Here is an 18435-nt window from a genome sequence, read left to right on the forward strand (position 1 = left end):
ATTTCTGCAAATTTTCAGAATCTTAGGTCCATTTTTAGAGTTTATGCCAAAAATATGGTCCCATTGTGCATTGGTTGTGTAGGTCTGTTTTTGATTTGGATTGGCGAAGAGGTTTGGAAATTTTTTTTAAGAGTTGGTTTAGATTTGTTTTCTGTGTTTCTGACAGGTGGGTTGTTCTTGGTACTATTGCTGCTTCGAAGATTTGTTCTTTTAAAGGGATTTTTATTTTATTTTAATTATTTGGCCGTTCTTCAATCTACACGTAAAGTATGGGAGAGAGGAACTCTTTACTCTAAAAAATTTAGTGCAGAGTAGTCATCTTCATGGTTGTTGTCGTATTGGTCTACTTGTTCTACACATTCTTCTATTGTTTGTTCTACGTCTGCCTGAGTCTCGTATTCAGCGACTGCTTGTTCATAGTTAGTTGTGGTATCGTAAGTTTCTGTTATTTCGTTGTTGTTTGTCTGTATGTTAAAGTTTCTATGTCGTTTCTGTCCGTCTGGTATAGGACCGGGGGGTCTTTTCCCAGCTTCGAATCGTGGTCTGTTCATGTAGTTGACAAATTTCGTTTAGACGCTGGAATCCACATCCATTGGTTCTGGACGCGGTAGCGGTTTGTTGTCTGAAAGGAATTGGTGGTGGTTGTCTATTTGAGAAGATGGCATTTCGTGGGGCTGGTATGGGTTTACCATTAGTGTTTCTAAAATGTGTCGGAGGTCCTTTAAAAGTGGCATGTTTCGACCTAGAGGTTTGTATTTCCATTTTTAAGCAAAGATGCAGTGCGGTAGGTAAGTCTGCTGGTTCTTTCATGCCGAATAGCCGAGGCAAGTCACCTTGTAGCACTAGAATGAAAATGTCTAGCGCCTTGTCTCCGTATAATTTCGTCAACATTGCTTCCCCGTTTCTGTCAATATCCATGCTACTCGTTTTTTTTAAGATTAGGGACAAGTGTCTGTATACATCTTTGTGGAAATCTTCCATTGATTGATTCGGAACTTGTACTAATGTAGTCATTTCATTATTTCATTAATTATTCTAGGGTGGCTATGTCTCGTTTATCTGCGTAATGTACCGAAAGACATCTACACATGGCATCCCAGTTAAGCGGTACCTTATATGCTACTAAACTTCGTCTGCACTTTTCGTTATCTTGTCTCGGATAGTGTGTAAGATATTATGATATTTGGGCGTACCTTGGTATGAGTCAAATGCTTGTAAGACACGCTCTACGCTTTTTTTCCATCAGCTAAATTCTTCGGGGTTTCCGCTAAATTCACGCAAACCTTTTGCTATGTCGGGTACTCTGTCAAGATCTGTCAAATTTCGTTGATGTTCTGGGGCAATAACATGATCTGGGAGACTTGAAAAATCTTCTACAGGATTGTTATGTTGTCTTAATAAGATTGCCAATTATTCGGCAAATATTTCGCTTATAGCCGCTGTTAGAGCGGCTCTATTATCTCCGTTCATGATGGGTCCGTTTTGTTGATGTTCTAAATGCCTATTGTTTTGTCTCTCGATTGAACACTGTCTTTGTGCTTCGTTCACTTGTTATATCTCTTCTGGATCTAGTATGGGGGTCGAATTAAGTTATTACGATTGGCCATATGCGATAAGAACGAATTTAAACGCTATATATTTTTCTTCTTTTTTTTGTTTTTGATTATATTATAAGTTTACAAGCAGTGGATGTTTTTTTCCTTCGACCTTGGAGGGTCCCTTGGGAATCACTAAGTTGGAATAAGATATATCACCGTTGTGATCTTTTTGTTTGATTTATCGTTTTACACTTATTTACGTACTCTTTTACTATGGACTCTTTTGAGTCTTGTATGCTATGCAATGATTTGTTTCTTTTTTCTTATATTTTTTTTTTAATTCTGCTTTTCGCTTTTGGTTTTATTAATTTGCTTTTGATTTGCTATAGTCAATATGGACTTCTTTGAGTCTTGTGTTTTTTTGCACTTTGCTTTATATTTTTAATTTTTGCTTTTGCTGAAACTCTTGAAGCACTGCTATACCGGGAAGTATAGGAACAGCGAACAGTGACTGGCAGCTCTTTCCTAGTCTCCCAGTTATGAGACCCCCTGCCGGTCTAATTACAGACAATAAAATAATTTGGGCTATTGACTCCTTTGCGAAGGTCAGGTCGCCCGGTCTCGATGGACTCGATGGCCCACGATTGTTCCGTGGCTATCGGGTATCTATTCGGCGTACCTCGCATGGGGTCATATCCCCACTCTTTGGAGGACCTCGAAAGTCATTTTCCTGCCCAAGGCGGGCAAATGCAGTCATGTGATTCCAAATGACTTCCGGCCTATCAGCATAGTCTCTTTCCTGCTAAAAACATTGGAAAATGTACTTGATTTGCACATCAGAAGCAGCTCAATGCATTTGTTGTCCCCAAATCAGCATGCATACACTAAGGGCAAGTCCATTGAGACAGCACTCCATGCTCTAGTAGCCTCCATCGAAAAAGCAGACCATTATAAAGAATATGCCTTGGGTGCATTTCTAGATATTTCAGGCGCCTTCAATAACGTCACACCTGCGCTATTATGAAGGGCCTTACCTCAGTTAACACGGCTCCAGTGATCCACAGGTGGGTCAACCGCCTTCTTTGCGACAGGCGGGTGGTGGCTACGTGGGGCGATGCGGCTATTACAAAGGAAGTGCGAGGTGGCACTCCTCAGGGTTGGGTTCTCTCGCCTCTCCTTTGGATTTTGGTCGTAAATAGCTTTCTTTAAAAATTCACTAGACTGGCCCCCAAGTTAATTGCCTATGCCGATGACGTAAGCATTTTGATAACCGGGAAATGTCCAACCACCCTTAGTTCCGTAATGGAACTTACTTTACGGGAAGCTAAAGCATGGGCCGAATCAGCCGGGCTCAGCATTAACGCGGACAAAACGGACCTTATCCTCTTCACGAAGAGGTATAAGGTACCTGCGTGGTCCCCCTAAAAATAGGCTACACTATGCTAAAGCCGAGCCAGGCAGTAAAATACCTAGGTGTAATATTGGACAGCAAACTGTTATGGAAGCTCAACGTGTTAGAAAGGGTGAAGAAGGCCAACGGAGCCTTGTATATGGCGAAAAAGATGCTTAGTTGCACTTAGGGCCTCTCTCCTAATCTGATGCGGTGGATATATGGAGACTAGTAGAGACTTGGACTATACTATCCCCCTTACCAGTATTGACCATTGTAAAATCACAAGAGTTTTTGCAATTATAAATTCCGCTTTATTCGCGAACACAAAGAATAGACCTAATTGTTGTTGGTACAACGAAAACGAAACGAAAAGGTAGAGAGTGATGATGCGCTGATGAGTTCTTGATTTCAACTGTCTTTATAATTCTATGCTAAGTTACATTAAGCCTAACTTAACTAGAGCGGCGAAGCGAGGCGAATTCGCTCAGAGAGCAACAAACGAAAGCTTTATTGCGCTCTCGCTTCGCCCTAATTCTAACAACTTCATGATACTTCATTTGCTCTTAATTATTCTAACTCAAATGCGCCAACACCGGCCCCGATGAACGGCTGTGCCTTCATACGATTGGGAGAGGCGCCCAATTGTGTACTGGCCGTTTGTATAGCCCTCCTGCGCTAGTTCGCACGTCTCCGCCTCGACTCGACCCGCTATCCACTGAATCGGCGGCTCTCCGATTCGCAGATTTGGCTGCAACCGGTCCCACTTGGTCCGTGCCTGCAGGCCCAGCACATACTCCCGGGACCATCGCTGCCAGAACGCTCGCTTGAGCGACGAGACAGCTCGCCATCGCCTTAAGCAACTCAGACCCTCCTGGTCCGGGGTCCGCGATGCTGCCGGTGCCACCAGTGGACCGCCCACCAGTAGATGCCCTGGGGTTAGTGCCTCTCCGTCGTTGGGGTCGTTGCTTACGGCTCCTAGCGGACGGGAGTTGAGCACCGCCTCGACCGCCACGACCACTGTCTGCAGCTCCTCGGCCGTGAGCAGGGCGTTGCCCACCGTCCGTAGGAGTAGGTGCTTTGCAGACTTCACACCTGCCTCCCATAGTCCTCAGAAGTGAGGAGCCCTCGGCGGTATGAACGCAAATTCGCATCCGCTTCTTGATGCGAAGTCGCGAACTGCGTTCTCCTCGGCCTCGACTCGCCTCCTCAGCTCCTCCAGATGGCGACTTGCTCCGACGAAGTTCGTCGCGTTGTCGCAATGGACTCGGCTCGGGCATCCTCTTCGACCAACAAACCTTTGGAAAGCCATTAGAAATGCGTTAGTTGACAGATCGGATACAATTTCTAAGTGAACCTCTTTTGACGCAAAACAGACGAACAAAGCTATGTACGACTTGTACGGCGGCTTTCCGCGAATCCTATAGGTAGTCTCAACTGGGCCACAAAAATCAACGCCACAAATTGAAAATGGGCGGAGAGCTCGGAGTCGATCAGCAGGCAAATTTCCCATTATTTGCGTAAGCAGCCGAGGTTTGCATTTAAAGCAACGGATGCATGATCGTACTGTCTGACGACAAAGCTCTTGAGCATTGACTAACCAAAGTCGTTCTCTGACAATGCTCACGAGCGCTCTTGGGCCAGCGTGACAGTTGGTCATGTGAAGGTACCTCACATAGCTGCGAGCAAATTGTGAGCGCTTCGACAAGAGGAGTGGAAACTTAGCATCATACGAAATAGGAGCATTTACCAGTCGCTCCCCGACTCGCAACAACAAAAAACGAACACCAAGATCCTTCATACTCATGTATGAAAGGATTGAGTCGTTGTAGACTCGAGCTCACACGTGTACTCTTACGAACCCTTTCTATATCGTCTCTGAATTCGAAATCCTGCATTACTTCTACTATTTTACTGAATGCTTCTTTCAGTTCTGATGCCGTTGGAACCATTTCAAATTGAACTGTTTTGTCTTTGCATCTTCGAATGAAGCGGAACACATAAGCGAACACTCTCAACAGACTTGTGTGCGACGAAAAACTTTCGATCGAGTCCACTAGATCTGACTTTACCACTATAGCTGTCAGTCCAACAGCTGTTTTGCGCACTTCCAAATTGCGCGTCTCTTCAGAGACGAAATGGTGGTTAACTGGCCATGCGTCGTGTGGTTCCATCAAGAATGACGGACCACTAAACCACATTGACGCGCACAGTTCAGTCACATCGCAACCTCTCGATACAATGTCTGCGGGGGTTCTGCTTAGTTGGAACATGACGCCATTCCACGCTCTCTGACCACTCTTGAATCTCGGAAGGATGTGACCGGATCCAATGAAGAGTGACTTCCGAATCTGACCAAAGAACCGTCCGTTCAATTGGTGATCGGATCAGCCTTCGTATGCGGTGGCAGAGTTCTGCAAGAAGGTGAGCTGCACACAATTCAAGTCTAGGAAGAGTCTTAGTCTTGAGGGGAGCTACTTTCGATTTTGAGGTTAGTAATGATACTTTACAACCTTCTGCAGTATGCGTACGAACGTAAATACACGCCCCATACGCTCTTATTGAGGCGTCGGCGAAGCCATGTATCTCTATCGGTGACGTAGGCTCTGTGAACAAATATCGTGGCACTTTTATGTTTTGCAATTGTGTCAAATTTGACTTCAATTGCTGCCACGATGTATCCAAACTCAATGGTATGGATTCGTCCCACTCCAACTTTTGAAGCCAGAGTTCTTGAAGCAGTATCTTTGCTTTTATAATTAAGGGACTCAATAGCCCAAGCGGATCGAATAACCGCGATGTCACCGAGAGAATGTTCCGTTTTGTCGCTTTAAAACCCATGAATGAATCGTCGATCCGGAATTGGAACACGTCTTCATTTGGCAACCAAATCACACCTAGAGTCTTGGTTGCGTCAGTCTCGGAGATCGTTATCGGCTTTGGTGTACTGTCTGATGCGGAGAACCCAGAAGCATTCGAGAACCACTTCGCAAGTTCAAAACCTGCTCCTAGCAGTATCTGCGACACTTCAGACTTAATTGTCTTCAGGTCCTCGACGCATGCGGCACCAGTCAACATATCGTCAACGTAGAAGTCTTGCTTGATAACTTCAGCTGCCACGGGGTGCGAGGATTTCGCAATCTCGCTCAGCTGGATCAAACACCGTATGGCCAAGAATGGCGCTGGCGCAGTGCCATATGTTACAGTATTTAATCTGAATAATTTCAACGAGTCTGATGGATCTTTTCTCCACACTATGAGCTGATAGTTTCGATCTGCCTCGTGCACCATTACTTGGCGGTACATCTTTTTTGATGTCGGCCGTTAATGCGTATTTATGCAATCGAAAACGAAGCAGAGTCGAAAACAGCTCTTCTTGAATGGTCGGCCCGACCATAACAATGTCATTCAACGCCTTATGTGTCGAAGTGCGACACGAAGCATCAAATACGACCCTCAGCTTTGTCGAAGTGCTTTGGGGCCGTAATACACATTGGTACGGAATAACATAGTGTGGTGTACTTGCAAGGATGTGAGTCACTTCGGACATGTGGCCCAGCTCTACATATTCTTCCATAAATTCCAAGTACATTCGCTTTAACTCGGGATCTCGAGTTAAGCGTTTTTCAAGCGACAAAAAACCGCCGTTTAGCAACTTCAAATGAGCACCCAAGCTGGTGCGAATCTGATTTGAACGGCAGTCTTGCTTCGAAACGACCAGACGGCAATCTTCTCACATTATTTGTGAAATGATCTTCACAACTTTGTTGTTCAGCGGAAAGGACTTTGGAGGGAGAGCGACAGTCCAAAACTTCAGCAAGGTCTTGTCAATCGAGCTCAAACTTTCTTCCTGATAGCTCAAATTGACAGTCGTCTTCTGGTGAGATTTTTCACCAGGAGTGGACCTTGCTTGATTTGGCCAACAGACAATAGGTCAAAGAATGTTTCAGCGCCGATAAGAAGATCAATTTTCTGCGGTTTGAAGAAATAGGGATCCGCTAGCTGAATATTGTCAGGTATCTTCCAGCCACTGACATTTACAGTGTTATCTGGCTGATAACCTGAGATCGATTTGAGGATCCATAAATCGATCGCGTATTCATTGCAGCCAACTCGCGACTTCACCACAGTGTGTATCTTTTTCTTAACTTGAGAATTGGATTCACCAATGCCAAGCAAGCTGATGCACGAGTCTTCTCTACGCAAATGCAGCCGCTGAGCTAGTTCCTCAGTCACAAAATTAATTTGTGACCCAGAGTCCAGCAAAGCTCGGGCTAAGACGAAATCGCCTGAATTCGTCTTTATTTTGATGACTGCTGTGGCCAGGATCACTTTATCCGACACGGTCGCATGCATCGCATGCGAAATGGATGGACGATCAGGCTCAACAGCGGAGAGACTCGGGGGTGGTAACGCTCTACTATTTGTAGTCGCAGAATATATGTGCAGCAACGTATGATGTGAACGGCTGCATACACGACACTTTTTTGCCTTACATTTGGCGACAGTGTGACCCTTCCGAAGACAATTTATGCATAATGCAGTTGTTTTCGCGTAGTCAAATCTCTGTTTAACTGCCAAGGCAGCAAACATCGAGCAACTCACGATGGAATGATCTTCGGAATTGCAATATACCCATATTTGGGTCTTTTGATCAATCTTATCTTTGAGCGTCGTACACGAAAACGAGCTTTTATTAAGCTGTTTAGCGGAAACGGCTTGACAATCGGACTTTGTCGAATTCTCAGCTGACAAGTGCTGATATCGACGATTAAGCACAGTTTCACACTCACTCCATAATGGAATTTTCGTGTAATCTAGCTGCTCATCCCACTTCTTCTTTGTCATTGCATTAACTTTGTGCATGACCAGGTGAATAAGGATTGCATTTGCAATCTTATTATCATCACCTATCGACAACAAAGATCCGTATATCGCAGAGACAGTGTCAATCAAGTTTCGCAACGCTGAAGCGGAGGGCTGCGAAATCTTTGGCAAATTGAAAAGAGCAGTGATATTTTCATTAAATATCAGACAATCATTGTCATATACTCTTTTCAAACTCGCCATTGCTTTCTCATAGTTGTCCTCGGTGACTTGAAACGCTCTCACCGTTCCAAGAGCCTCACCAGAGAGACAAGAAATGAGATGATTGAATTTCTCAATGCGCGGAATTGAATGGTCATTGTCAACAAGAGTCTCAAACAAACTTATGAAATTTTTAAATTCGGAATACTTTCCGCTGAATTTTGGCAACGACAGTTTAGGCAGACGGGTGCGAGGAGCGGCAATCGGCTGAATCGATATATTGTCGGATGATGTCATCGAGAATTTGATCATTAATTCTGCTAATGCTCTTCACGCAAATAGCAAGTTTCTTTTTAGAGCCTTCAAAAGTTTCTTTCGAATTCATTTTTATTTAGGTTATTAGAGGAGACGTAAAAAAAAAAATAAATACAAAATAAATCTTGTTGTTTCCAACAACAACAACGAAAACGAAAATTAAAAAAAAATTGATTATTTTTTTTTTTTAATTATTTATTTGAATTATTTTTTTTATATTATTTTTAAATTGTCCTAGCAACGAATAAGCTATCTCGGACAATAATAGGGGAGTACACAATTCGAGGGAGCAAACGAGATATCGCACTGATATGCTCAACCAACGGATGTAGGGGAGCGAGTTCTGAGCGCTGAAAAGCGCGCGACAACGAACAGTGCAAGCAACAACACAGACTACAGAGCGCAATGCACCGGTGCAGTGTTGGCTTGCGGGTATATATGAGTTAACAACAATGTTGACACAACAGAAGGTGGCTAAGTGCATCGACACCCGAAATGCACTCAGCCAATTCTGCAAGCTCTGCAAAGTCTGCAGAACTTACGCTACATCCCCTGAGTCAGCACATCGATCGTGGGACACTTGCGCAACGCGGGATCGCAAGCAGCAGCGAGTGCCACATGCCCTGTGTCAGCACAATATCCATCGTAGGACACTTGCGCAACCAGCGCCAACGCGGGATCGTCAGCAGCGACGGCAGCAGCGGTAGCGGCAGCGAGGTTTCATTATAAGAATTAGAATTGATTTAAGTTAGTTCCATTTTTGCAACACAATAAAGCAAATCGCTTTTTTTTTAATAAATCAAAGTCAACAATTTGGTAATTGGCGACCGAGCAGGGACCAAGTGAAATAAAAAAACAGAAGACTTTCGCGTCGCGTACCAGTGCCTTAAGTAGCCACACAGTGTAACTCGCTATAAGTGCCTTTATAAAAGCCACGACGTGAGTGCGATTTATAAGGAATAAAATCTATTCCTCGCGATTGAACTGTACGATTTCGCTTGGTCAAAAGTAACCGCCGACAAAGTCTGTAGTATCCGTTCGCAGATAACCGCGCAATTCAAAGTGTCACTAAGGATCCCCAGTAGCCGTTGCACCGCCGCGCCGCCGCACAGCAATAGGAGGAAAAGGAGCCATCCGAAGGACCAGCGTGGGATAGATTCGCCGGATGTATCTTATCTTGTAAGCGTAGAACTTAAGAAATTAAAGCCCATTGAAAATCAAGAAAGTGAAAATAATTAAACAAATATTAAAAATTTAAACAAACACAGTAAAAGTGAAAACAAAAATTACACAAACATAGAAATCTAAGCCAATTTATATGAAAAAAAGTAAAACTATAACAAAAAAATAAAACACTGCAAACGCAGTATAACTTATTCCAATCCTACGATTCCTAAGGGACTCTCTAGGATAGAAGGAACAAACCAGCTACTGGTTTAAAAAAAAAAAAAAAACAAAATTAGAAAACGAATTCAGAAAAAATTTATAAGAAATATTAAGAGTTTTAAAAAAAAAAGTTTCTATATCGCTTAAAATTTTGCTGTTCGAATTTCAAATTAAAACACAAAATAATCTTTAAAAAAGTGGTCCGCTTAAAATCAACCAGTGTTTTGCATTGTCCGAATTGAAAAGCCTTATCCAATAGACAATGCCTGATTCTTTAACAACAGCCATGAATAACCTCGATTTAGCCGGTAGTTCCCGATCAGGAAGGAATGAACCAACCGCCACCAGCACTCCGGTAGCTAGTCCAGAATTAAGAGAAGTTATACTCGCACTGATCAAAGAAACACTCCCATCAGAGTCAACAGCTCATGGCCATGATCACTTTAGTGACATACCTTATGTGAGTCCTGTTGCAGGCCATGACCAAGACAAAGTCCCAGATGTTTGTAAATTGATTAAGGAGTTTTCAGGAGATAGAGCCACGTTCAACTCTTGGAAAAAGAATGTTGATCGAATAGTATGCATGTTCGAGGGGCAAGAAAATTCACACAGATTTTATCTGGTTACTCTGGCCATCCGAACTAAGGTAGTTGGCGAAGCCGAAACTGTCCTTGAATCTTATAACACCCCACTAAACTGGAAGGCAATTTCCAAATGCCTTACAGCACATTATGCAGACAAAAGAGACTTGAAGACTCTTGAGTATCAGATGTCCTCATTAAAACAGGGATATTTGACCATACATGAATTTTACCAGGCAATTTATCACAATCTGTCACTGATCTTGAACCAGATCGGAGCAACGGAGGAATCTCCGGAAGCAACAAGAGCATTAACAAGCGTGTATCGAGGAAAAGCTCTAGACATTTTTGTGAGAGGTCTCAATGGAGATTTACCAAGACATCTTGGTATTAAGGAACCAAGAGATTTAAGCCATGCCCTACATCTCTGTACTTTACTCGAAAACCAAGAGCATAGAAATATGTTCGCACCTAGATCTAGACAAATGCCACCAAGTCTACCACCGAGACAATCTTTACCAACTAGCCACAAAATATCCAATAACAATCAAACCAATTGGAGGAGCTTTGACCCTAGACTTTATTACCATCCAAGTGGTAAATCCACCATGAGTAACCCTACTCCACCACATCTATATCAGACATATAGGCAACAACCACAAATGGGACAAGGGCCTTATCAGACACAGCGCCCGCTTCAAGTCACCAATCCGATTCCACCTCCTCGTCCAACTGGACCAAAGCCAGAGCCTAAGCCAGTACCAATGGACGTAGATCCATCCATTAGGTCGAATAGGATAAATTATATGAATCGTCCAAATAATAACTTTGCGGGGAAAAGACCACCGCCGCTTTCACAAGCAAACCAGCCTCTCAAGTATCAAAGGCAATTCCATGTATCCACTGGAGAAGCCGAACAATTCGCAGATAATGAGTATCCGTCTCCTTATCCTGAAGAGACATCCGAACAAGACTACTACGAAGCTTGGGAACAAAATGGATTAACCAATTCATATGAAGAGGACGATGAGACCAATGAGGGCCACGTTTTAGAGACAGTCGACACTTCCGATATCCATTTTTTAGATTGAACAGTTCTTCGTTGCCTTACTTCAATTGTGCTACGAGGGACGGGAAAATTTTCAAATTTTTAATTGACACCGGTTCTAACCAAAACTATATTCAGACAAATCTAATACAGAATCCGAAACTTAACGAAAAGCCATTTTTTGCAAATTCCGTTGGAGGGCAAACTAAGATTACCCACCACACTCACATTAGTCTATTCAATTGTCCTGATCACCCAATTAAATTCTTCTTATTACCCACTCTTAAAACATTCCATGGTATCTTGGGTAATGATACACTAAAAAAAAACTCGATGCGGTGATCGACGTAAAGAATGATATTCTGGTTATAAAAGGTAATTATAAAGTAAAGATAAAGCAATTCGCAACCCAGACAGTAAATCATATTAAAATCCGAACAGAACACATGACAGTATGTCAAAAAGACATACTCAATCAAATAGTTAAAAAACATACTGAACTATTTTCGGAACCTGACGAAAAATTAACATACACCACTGCGGTATAAGGACAAATCAGAACAAACACAGATCTACCAGCTCATAGCAGACATTATCCATACCCAGCCTCTCTAAGACCAGAAGTCGAGAAACAAATCAATCAGTTGCTCGATGATGGCATAATAAGACCTTCACGGTCACCTTATAATGCCCCAGTATGGATAGTACCGAAAAAAAGCAGATTCATCTGGTGAAAAGAAATATAGACTTGTTATAGATTATAGAAAACTTAATGCTATAACAATATCAGATAGATACCCAATTCCAGAGATTGGCGAGATCATCGCTCAATTAGGTAGAAATAAATATTTCACAGTGCTCGATCTGAAAAGCGGTTTTCACCAGATCCCGCTTAATTCAAAGGATATAGAGAAGACAGCGTTTTCAGTAAACGGTGGAAAGTTCGAATTCACCAGACTGCCGTTTGGCTTAAAGAACTCCCCATCTATTTTCCAAAGAGCTCTCGATGACATCTTACGAGAACATATCGGAACAAGATGCTATGTCTATATCGACGATATCATAATTTTTAGCAAATCTGAAGATGAACACACCCAAGATCTCGACAAAGTATTCTCCACTTTAGCCAAAGCAAATATGAAGGTACAAATCGATAAGTGTGAATTCTTTAGAAATGAAGTTGATTTCCTCGGCTTCACTATTTCTAATAACGGGTTAAAAACAAACAAAGAAAAAGTTAAGGCTATTAATAATTTTTCGGTTATTACAGACGCTTTATTCGTGACTATGCCAAATTAGCAAAGCCACTCACAACCCTACTCAGAGGAGTTAATGGTCGTTCTTCAAAAAAATATCTCTCATAAAGTAAACATAGTCTTTGACCAGAATTGTAAAAATGCAATTAAGAATACTTTAGTTTCGCAAGATGTGATTCTTGCATACCCAGATTTCACAAAAGAATTTCAGCTAACAACAGATGCTTCAAATTACGCAATAGGCGCAGTACTAGAGCAGAATGGCAGACCGATCACTTTTATTTCGCGTACACTAAATAGCACTGAAGAAAACTATGCCACGAATGAAAAAGAAATGTTGGCCATAGTATGGGCTCTTCAAAGTCTACGCATGTACCTTTACGGTACTTCTAAAGTTATTATATTCACTGATCATCAACCATTAACTTTTGCATTAAGCAAAAATAATCATAATGGTAAACTCAAAAGGTGGAAAACATATTCAAAAAAACCAATTATTATTACTGACTTCAGATAAGGAATCTTACGAATTCGAATTACCATTTCCACAGTATCATCGTCATACAATAAAGAAAAAAGAGTACTCTGAAGAAGACCTGATAAAAATCTTAAAAGAAAGGCTTGACCCAAAGATTGTAAACGGCTTGCTTACTTCTGAAAGAATAATGGGAAAAATTCAAAATATTTACCCTTTTCATTTCAGTAGTTATAAAGTAAGATACACACAAACCCAAGTAGAGGATATTCCTTTAGAATCTGACCAGAATGAGATAATCGTCAAAGAGCATGTTCGAGCTCATAGAAATCCAATCGAAAACAAAATCCAAATTCTCAGCAAATTTTTTTTTCCCAGGTTTAACAAAGAAAGTAACGGCTATTGCCAAGCAGTGCGAAACTTGCAAACTTTCTAAGTATGATAGGCATCCTCAACATGGGGAAATCCAACCAACTCCAATACCTACTTACCCTGGAGAAATTATCCATATAGATCTATACACTACACAGAAAACTTTAGTATTTACTGCCATAGATAAATTTTCAAAATATGCTCAGATTAAAATAGTAAAATCAAGAGCTGCTGAAGATCTAAAAACGCCCCTTCGGGAGGTAATGATGGCATTTGGCATGCCAAAGTTAGTCGTCATGGACAACGAAAAGGCTCTAAACGCAGCGTCAATCAAGTTCTTATTAAAAGAACAACTTAAAGTAGAAGTCTTCACGACCCCACCGTATGCTTCCACAAGTAACGGTCAAATAGAAAGATTTCATTCAACTATGACTGAAATCTTGAGGTGTCTTAAACGAGACGAGTCGACAGCCACTTTTGAGGACTTGATCTTTAAAACAGTAAAAGAATATAACCACTCAATCCACTCAACAACGAAAAAGAAACCTATAGAAATATTTTTTGGCAATCAATTTAATTCAAACCCAATGGAACTCGAGCGCTTAAGAAATCAGATTAGTAATAACATCAGCAAAAAACAGGAAGAGGATATATCTTATCACAATCAGAAACGATGAAAATATGAAAAAGGCGAAACCATTTTTATGAAAATTGACAAAAGACTAGGGTCCAAAATAACCCCTAGATATCGAAAAGAGATCGTAGCTAAAGACAACAATACAACAGTGAAAACTCAATCAGGAAAAATTGTTCATAAAAATAATATAAAACGTAATTTTGTCCACAGGTTTTTTTTGCCATTATGCTACGGATTGGCAACCGTATTAGATTACTCACACTCACAGCTAATCCCGATAAAAACAGGAATCGCCGCAATCCAGGAGAATACATTTAAAATAATCCATGTTTTCGACATAAAAGAATACGAAGAAATGACCTCAAAACTAGAAGAGTCATTAAAGAACGTTAGCTACTCTCATCAATTATATCCATACTTAGAATATGAACTAAATATAATTAAAAACGAGTTACGTAGGTTAAGACCGAACAAACGAAAAATTAGATCCATAGATGCTTTAGGAACAGCATGGAAATGGCTGGCCGGTACACCGGACAGAAGTGATCATGAAATTCTAATAGCAAAATTGAACGAACAACTAGAAAATAACAATAGACAGGTAATAATCAATAAAAAATTAACTGCAGGAATAAATGAAATGAGTCGCGTAACAAACGCAATATTAAAACACATTATAGACACTAATGATATTAAAGAAAATTTTGTATCAATTTAAAATACAAACTTCAACTTCTAAAAAATGACTTAAACAATCTAGTAAATGCAATAAGCTGGGCTAAAACCAACACTGTAAACTCAATTATATTATCAGAAATCGAAGTAAATAAAATAGAAGAAATATTAAGTAATGAAGAAGGAATGTTTATCAATATAGAAGAATTACTCGAATTTGCTAAAATAAAGATAACAACAAACGGCAATAGTATGCTCTATATGGTAAACATACCCCTAGTAGGAACACAACCATGTAACTCTATGATAATTAAAGCAGTTAAGCAAGACAATGTAATAAATGACATAAAATATGAAAACATAATAATTTGTAACAAAACTATTTACGCTATAATACAAGAATGTGAAACATTTAGTGATAAGACAATTTGTAATAAAAATAATGTTATTAATCTTAGTAACGACTATAGCACCGCTACTTAAAAATAGAAAACCACACTGCAAAGCCATCAACAATCAACACATCCCAAATCATCAGGAGATAGTGACCGGCACCATCCTTCTCAACAGCTTCAAAGGCAACATTAAAATCGACAAGGAAGAAATGGAGCTAGAAGGAACTTATCTAATACAGTTCCAAAACTCTACAGTCTACATCAACGAAGACAAGTACGAGTCAATAGAAGCAAAATACGCAGAAGCAACCCCCCCACTTTTCCAATTAATGGCCGAAAAGACGTTAACAGAAGAGGTTCTTTCGCTACAAATGCTGAAAGAAATCAACATCAATAACACTCGGAAACTGGATACACTAAGAAGTGAGAGCTTTAAGGCAAACTCTATCAGCTTCGGACTTTTTGGTATCTTAGTGATAACATTCATCATAATGGCCATATGGATATGGAAGCTGAAATCCGCTCCAGAATTACAGAAGGCCACACAAGCACAAGAAGTCGAAACTCCAAGCAATGGAACGCGAAAACGCTTCTACATTGCGTCCGAGGACGTCCGCGCTTAAAGGGGGAGGAGTTGACAACAATGTTGACACAACAGAAGGTGGCTAAGTGCAACGACACCCGAAATGCACTCAGCCAATTCTGCAAGCTCTGCAAAGTCTGCAGAACATCCGCCACATGCCCTGGGTCAGCACATCGATCGTGGGACACTTGCGCAACGCGGGATCGCAAGCAGCAGCGAGTGCCACATGCCCTGTGTCAGCACAATATCCATCGTGGGACACTTGCGCAACCAGCGCCAACGCGGGATCGTCAGCAGCGACGGCAGCAGCGGTAGCGGCAGCGAGGTTTCATTATAAGAATTAGAATTGATTTAAGTTAGTTCCATTTTTTGCAACACAATAAAGCAAATCGCTTTTTTTTAATAAATCAAAGTCAACGATTTGTTAATTTATGTATGTATATACGTATGTGCGCTTAGCAACAGCACACAACTTACAGCGGCTACGAATCTGGTGACAAAGGGGGCGACGAAAGCGAAAATTGCAACGAACTAAGAGAAGTTCGATGCAATGGAAATAAGAATTTTCCCTAATCACTTTCACTTAGAAAACAAAAACAATATTCTGCCTAAGCGGTTCACTTTTTTAAATTAAAATATAAAATTTAAAAACAAATGCTCTACTATTACGTATGTGCCAAGAATTGAAAGCGTCACTAGAATTTTTCAACTTGGCAACCAATTCAGTTGTTCGCTTCCAATTTTTCGCACAGTACCTGGAATTGGCGATCTTTAATGATCCCAGCCACTTTCCTCTGTGTTTTTTTCTGCAGGTGCAGGGTATCCTCCAGCGATGATGCAAAGAATACAGCGATGACACCAACACAAGTAGAATCACAGCACTGGCACAGTCAATAGTCTGTTTATATTTTATTATATTTTATAAACGACCAGCGCGAATTTGTTTTGTTTATGTTTTCTATTTTCCAATCAAACACTCGCGTTTGTGAAGGGATGGCTTTGTGTAGGCTTGTATTTTGTATGGATATTTATTAGAATAATGAGATATGATGAAATTATAATTAAAGGGTACACTTGTTAAAAATGATCTTGCTTTCGCGTGCTTTCCCTTCTTCGTTTCTTTTTTTTTGTGTGACCACATATCGTACGATATCGATAAAACGATAAATGATACCCTAGCACTCACTGCAGGGCTCATGTGGCACTGTAAAAGTTATGTTGGTAACAGCTTCTGTTACCCGAGCTTTACATTCGGCCTCTCCTGACAAATCGCAGCGTCCTCGCAAGAGTCGTTTGCTGTGATCTCGCCATTGTCTTCTTCGTCTGATTCATCCGGCGGCAGCTGACACCAATGCTTCATTTTGCCGAAAGAGTAGTCAGATTTGCAATGTTTCTGCTTTCGTTTAACATGTGGCAAATCTTCGACTAGATATTTGTCATTAGGCAGCACCTTTGTGATAATAAAAGGGCCTTTATAGCGAGGCTCCAATTTGCGGGAGGTGCCCGTGCCAAACGGCTCATTCTCGACCAGAATAAGATCATCTACTTTATATACGTTGGCGTTGGCTTTATTATTGGCCAATTGCAATGGCATATCCTCAGATGTGTAGCCCGATTGGGAGGCATCGATGCTATTGATACGACTACAATGGGGATATTCCTGCTGCTGCTGCTGATGCTGTTGCTGCAGTCTTTGCTCGTCCTGCAGCAATGCCAGCTGCACCTTCATTTCTTCCAAACGTTTCTCTAGCTGTAATTTGTCGTTGTATGCTTTTGTACGTTCCACGATAGCTTTGGAGGCTTGTAAAGTGCTCTCGTCGACTTCTTTTTTGAGCAAGCGTGCAGTCAGCTCATTTTCAACAAGCGTTTGCTTAAGTTCCTTTTCACTTTCTTGATAAAACTCAACGGAACGCTGCAACTCGATAAGTTGTGTCTTAACCTCCTCGTACTTGGTCAATGCCACCCAGTTGCAAGTCAACTCTTCTTGCTGCAGCTTTTGCAGTTCCTCCAAGCGCTGCGCCGCTTTACGTTGGTATTGGGTCAATTCTTCCTCCATTTCTGCAATCTTTTGATGTGCTTCCTTCAGTTCAAGTTTAGTGATCCGTGCATCAGCACGTAACGTATTTTGCGCCAATTGCAGCTGCAGCTGTTCCTCTGCATGGAAGACTGCCAATTGCTGCAGATCATCAAAGTTTCGTTCTGTGCGCGAAGCTTTTCCAACAACGCTCCTTCACTTCTTGGAAATTGACTGGAAAATTATCGCATGGAAGACTGGACACTCTGGATCTCAAAACCAAATGACAGTTTAGCACTTACGATGACGTCTTGGCCCAACAGAAAATCTTCTGGAAGTATCTCATCTTCGACAATGTAAACTTTGGCGGAAACACTTTTTCCGTCGATGACTATTTCCAACTTTATAGCTTCGGTTGACATACATGTACCTCCACAAATGCCTCTGATTTGCATGGCACACTTGCTATGAACGGCTTTAATTTCTTTGGCTACTGACCTGCGCACAATACTAGCCTCACTTCCGGAATCGATGAACGCGATGTAACAGTGCGAGCTGACAACAATATTCTTTAGGAAGGGCATGTTTGGTTGCAAGGTGCCCACGCGCATTACAGTTGCAGACTGACAATTCTCATTCCGTGCATGAAACTTATTGCACTTAGAACATCTTGTTTTTGTTGGTGGCTTTGGACAAGAATTGGCAAAGTGTCCCGACTCTCCGCAATTATAGCATTTTAAAG

General features: G+C 41.3%; 2 protein-coding genes across 2 annotated transcripts; both read right to left on the reverse strand.

The window, feature by feature from the left end:
• Positions 1-569: 569 nt before the first annotated feature.
• On the reverse strand, positions 570-16566 carry LOC133850482 (uncharacterized). The gene is made up of 3 exons (XM_062286603.1): positions 16435-16566; positions 3618-4226; positions 570-674 (listed from the first exon to the last, which is right to left on the reverse strand). Exons 2-3 carry the CDS (start codon positions 4206-4208, stop codon positions 570-572), a joined length of 696 nt encoding a protein of 231 aa, XP_062142587.1. The 5' UTR covers positions 4209-4226; positions 16435-16566.
• Positions 16567-16773: 207 nt separating this feature from the next.
• LOC133844780 (centrosomin-like) lies at positions 16774-17816 on the reverse strand. Its single transcript, XM_062279033.1, has 2 exons — positions 17147-17816; positions 16774-17114 (listed from the first exon to the last, which is right to left on the reverse strand). Exons 1-2 carry the CDS (start codon positions 17733-17735, stop codon positions 17083-17085), a joined length of 621 nt encoding a protein of 206 aa, XP_062135017.1. The 5' UTR covers positions 17736-17816; the 3' UTR covers positions 16774-17082.
• Between the last annotated feature and the right edge of the window lie 619 nt (positions 17817-18435).

The sequence above is a fragment of the Drosophila sulfurigaster genome, chromosome 2L (assembly GCF_023558435.1).
Source record: "Drosophila sulfurigaster albostrigata strain 15112-1811.04 chromosome 2L, ASM2355843v2, whole genome shotgun sequence".
NCBI lineage: Eukaryota > Metazoa > Arthropoda > Insecta > Diptera > Drosophilidae > Drosophila > Drosophila sulfurigaster.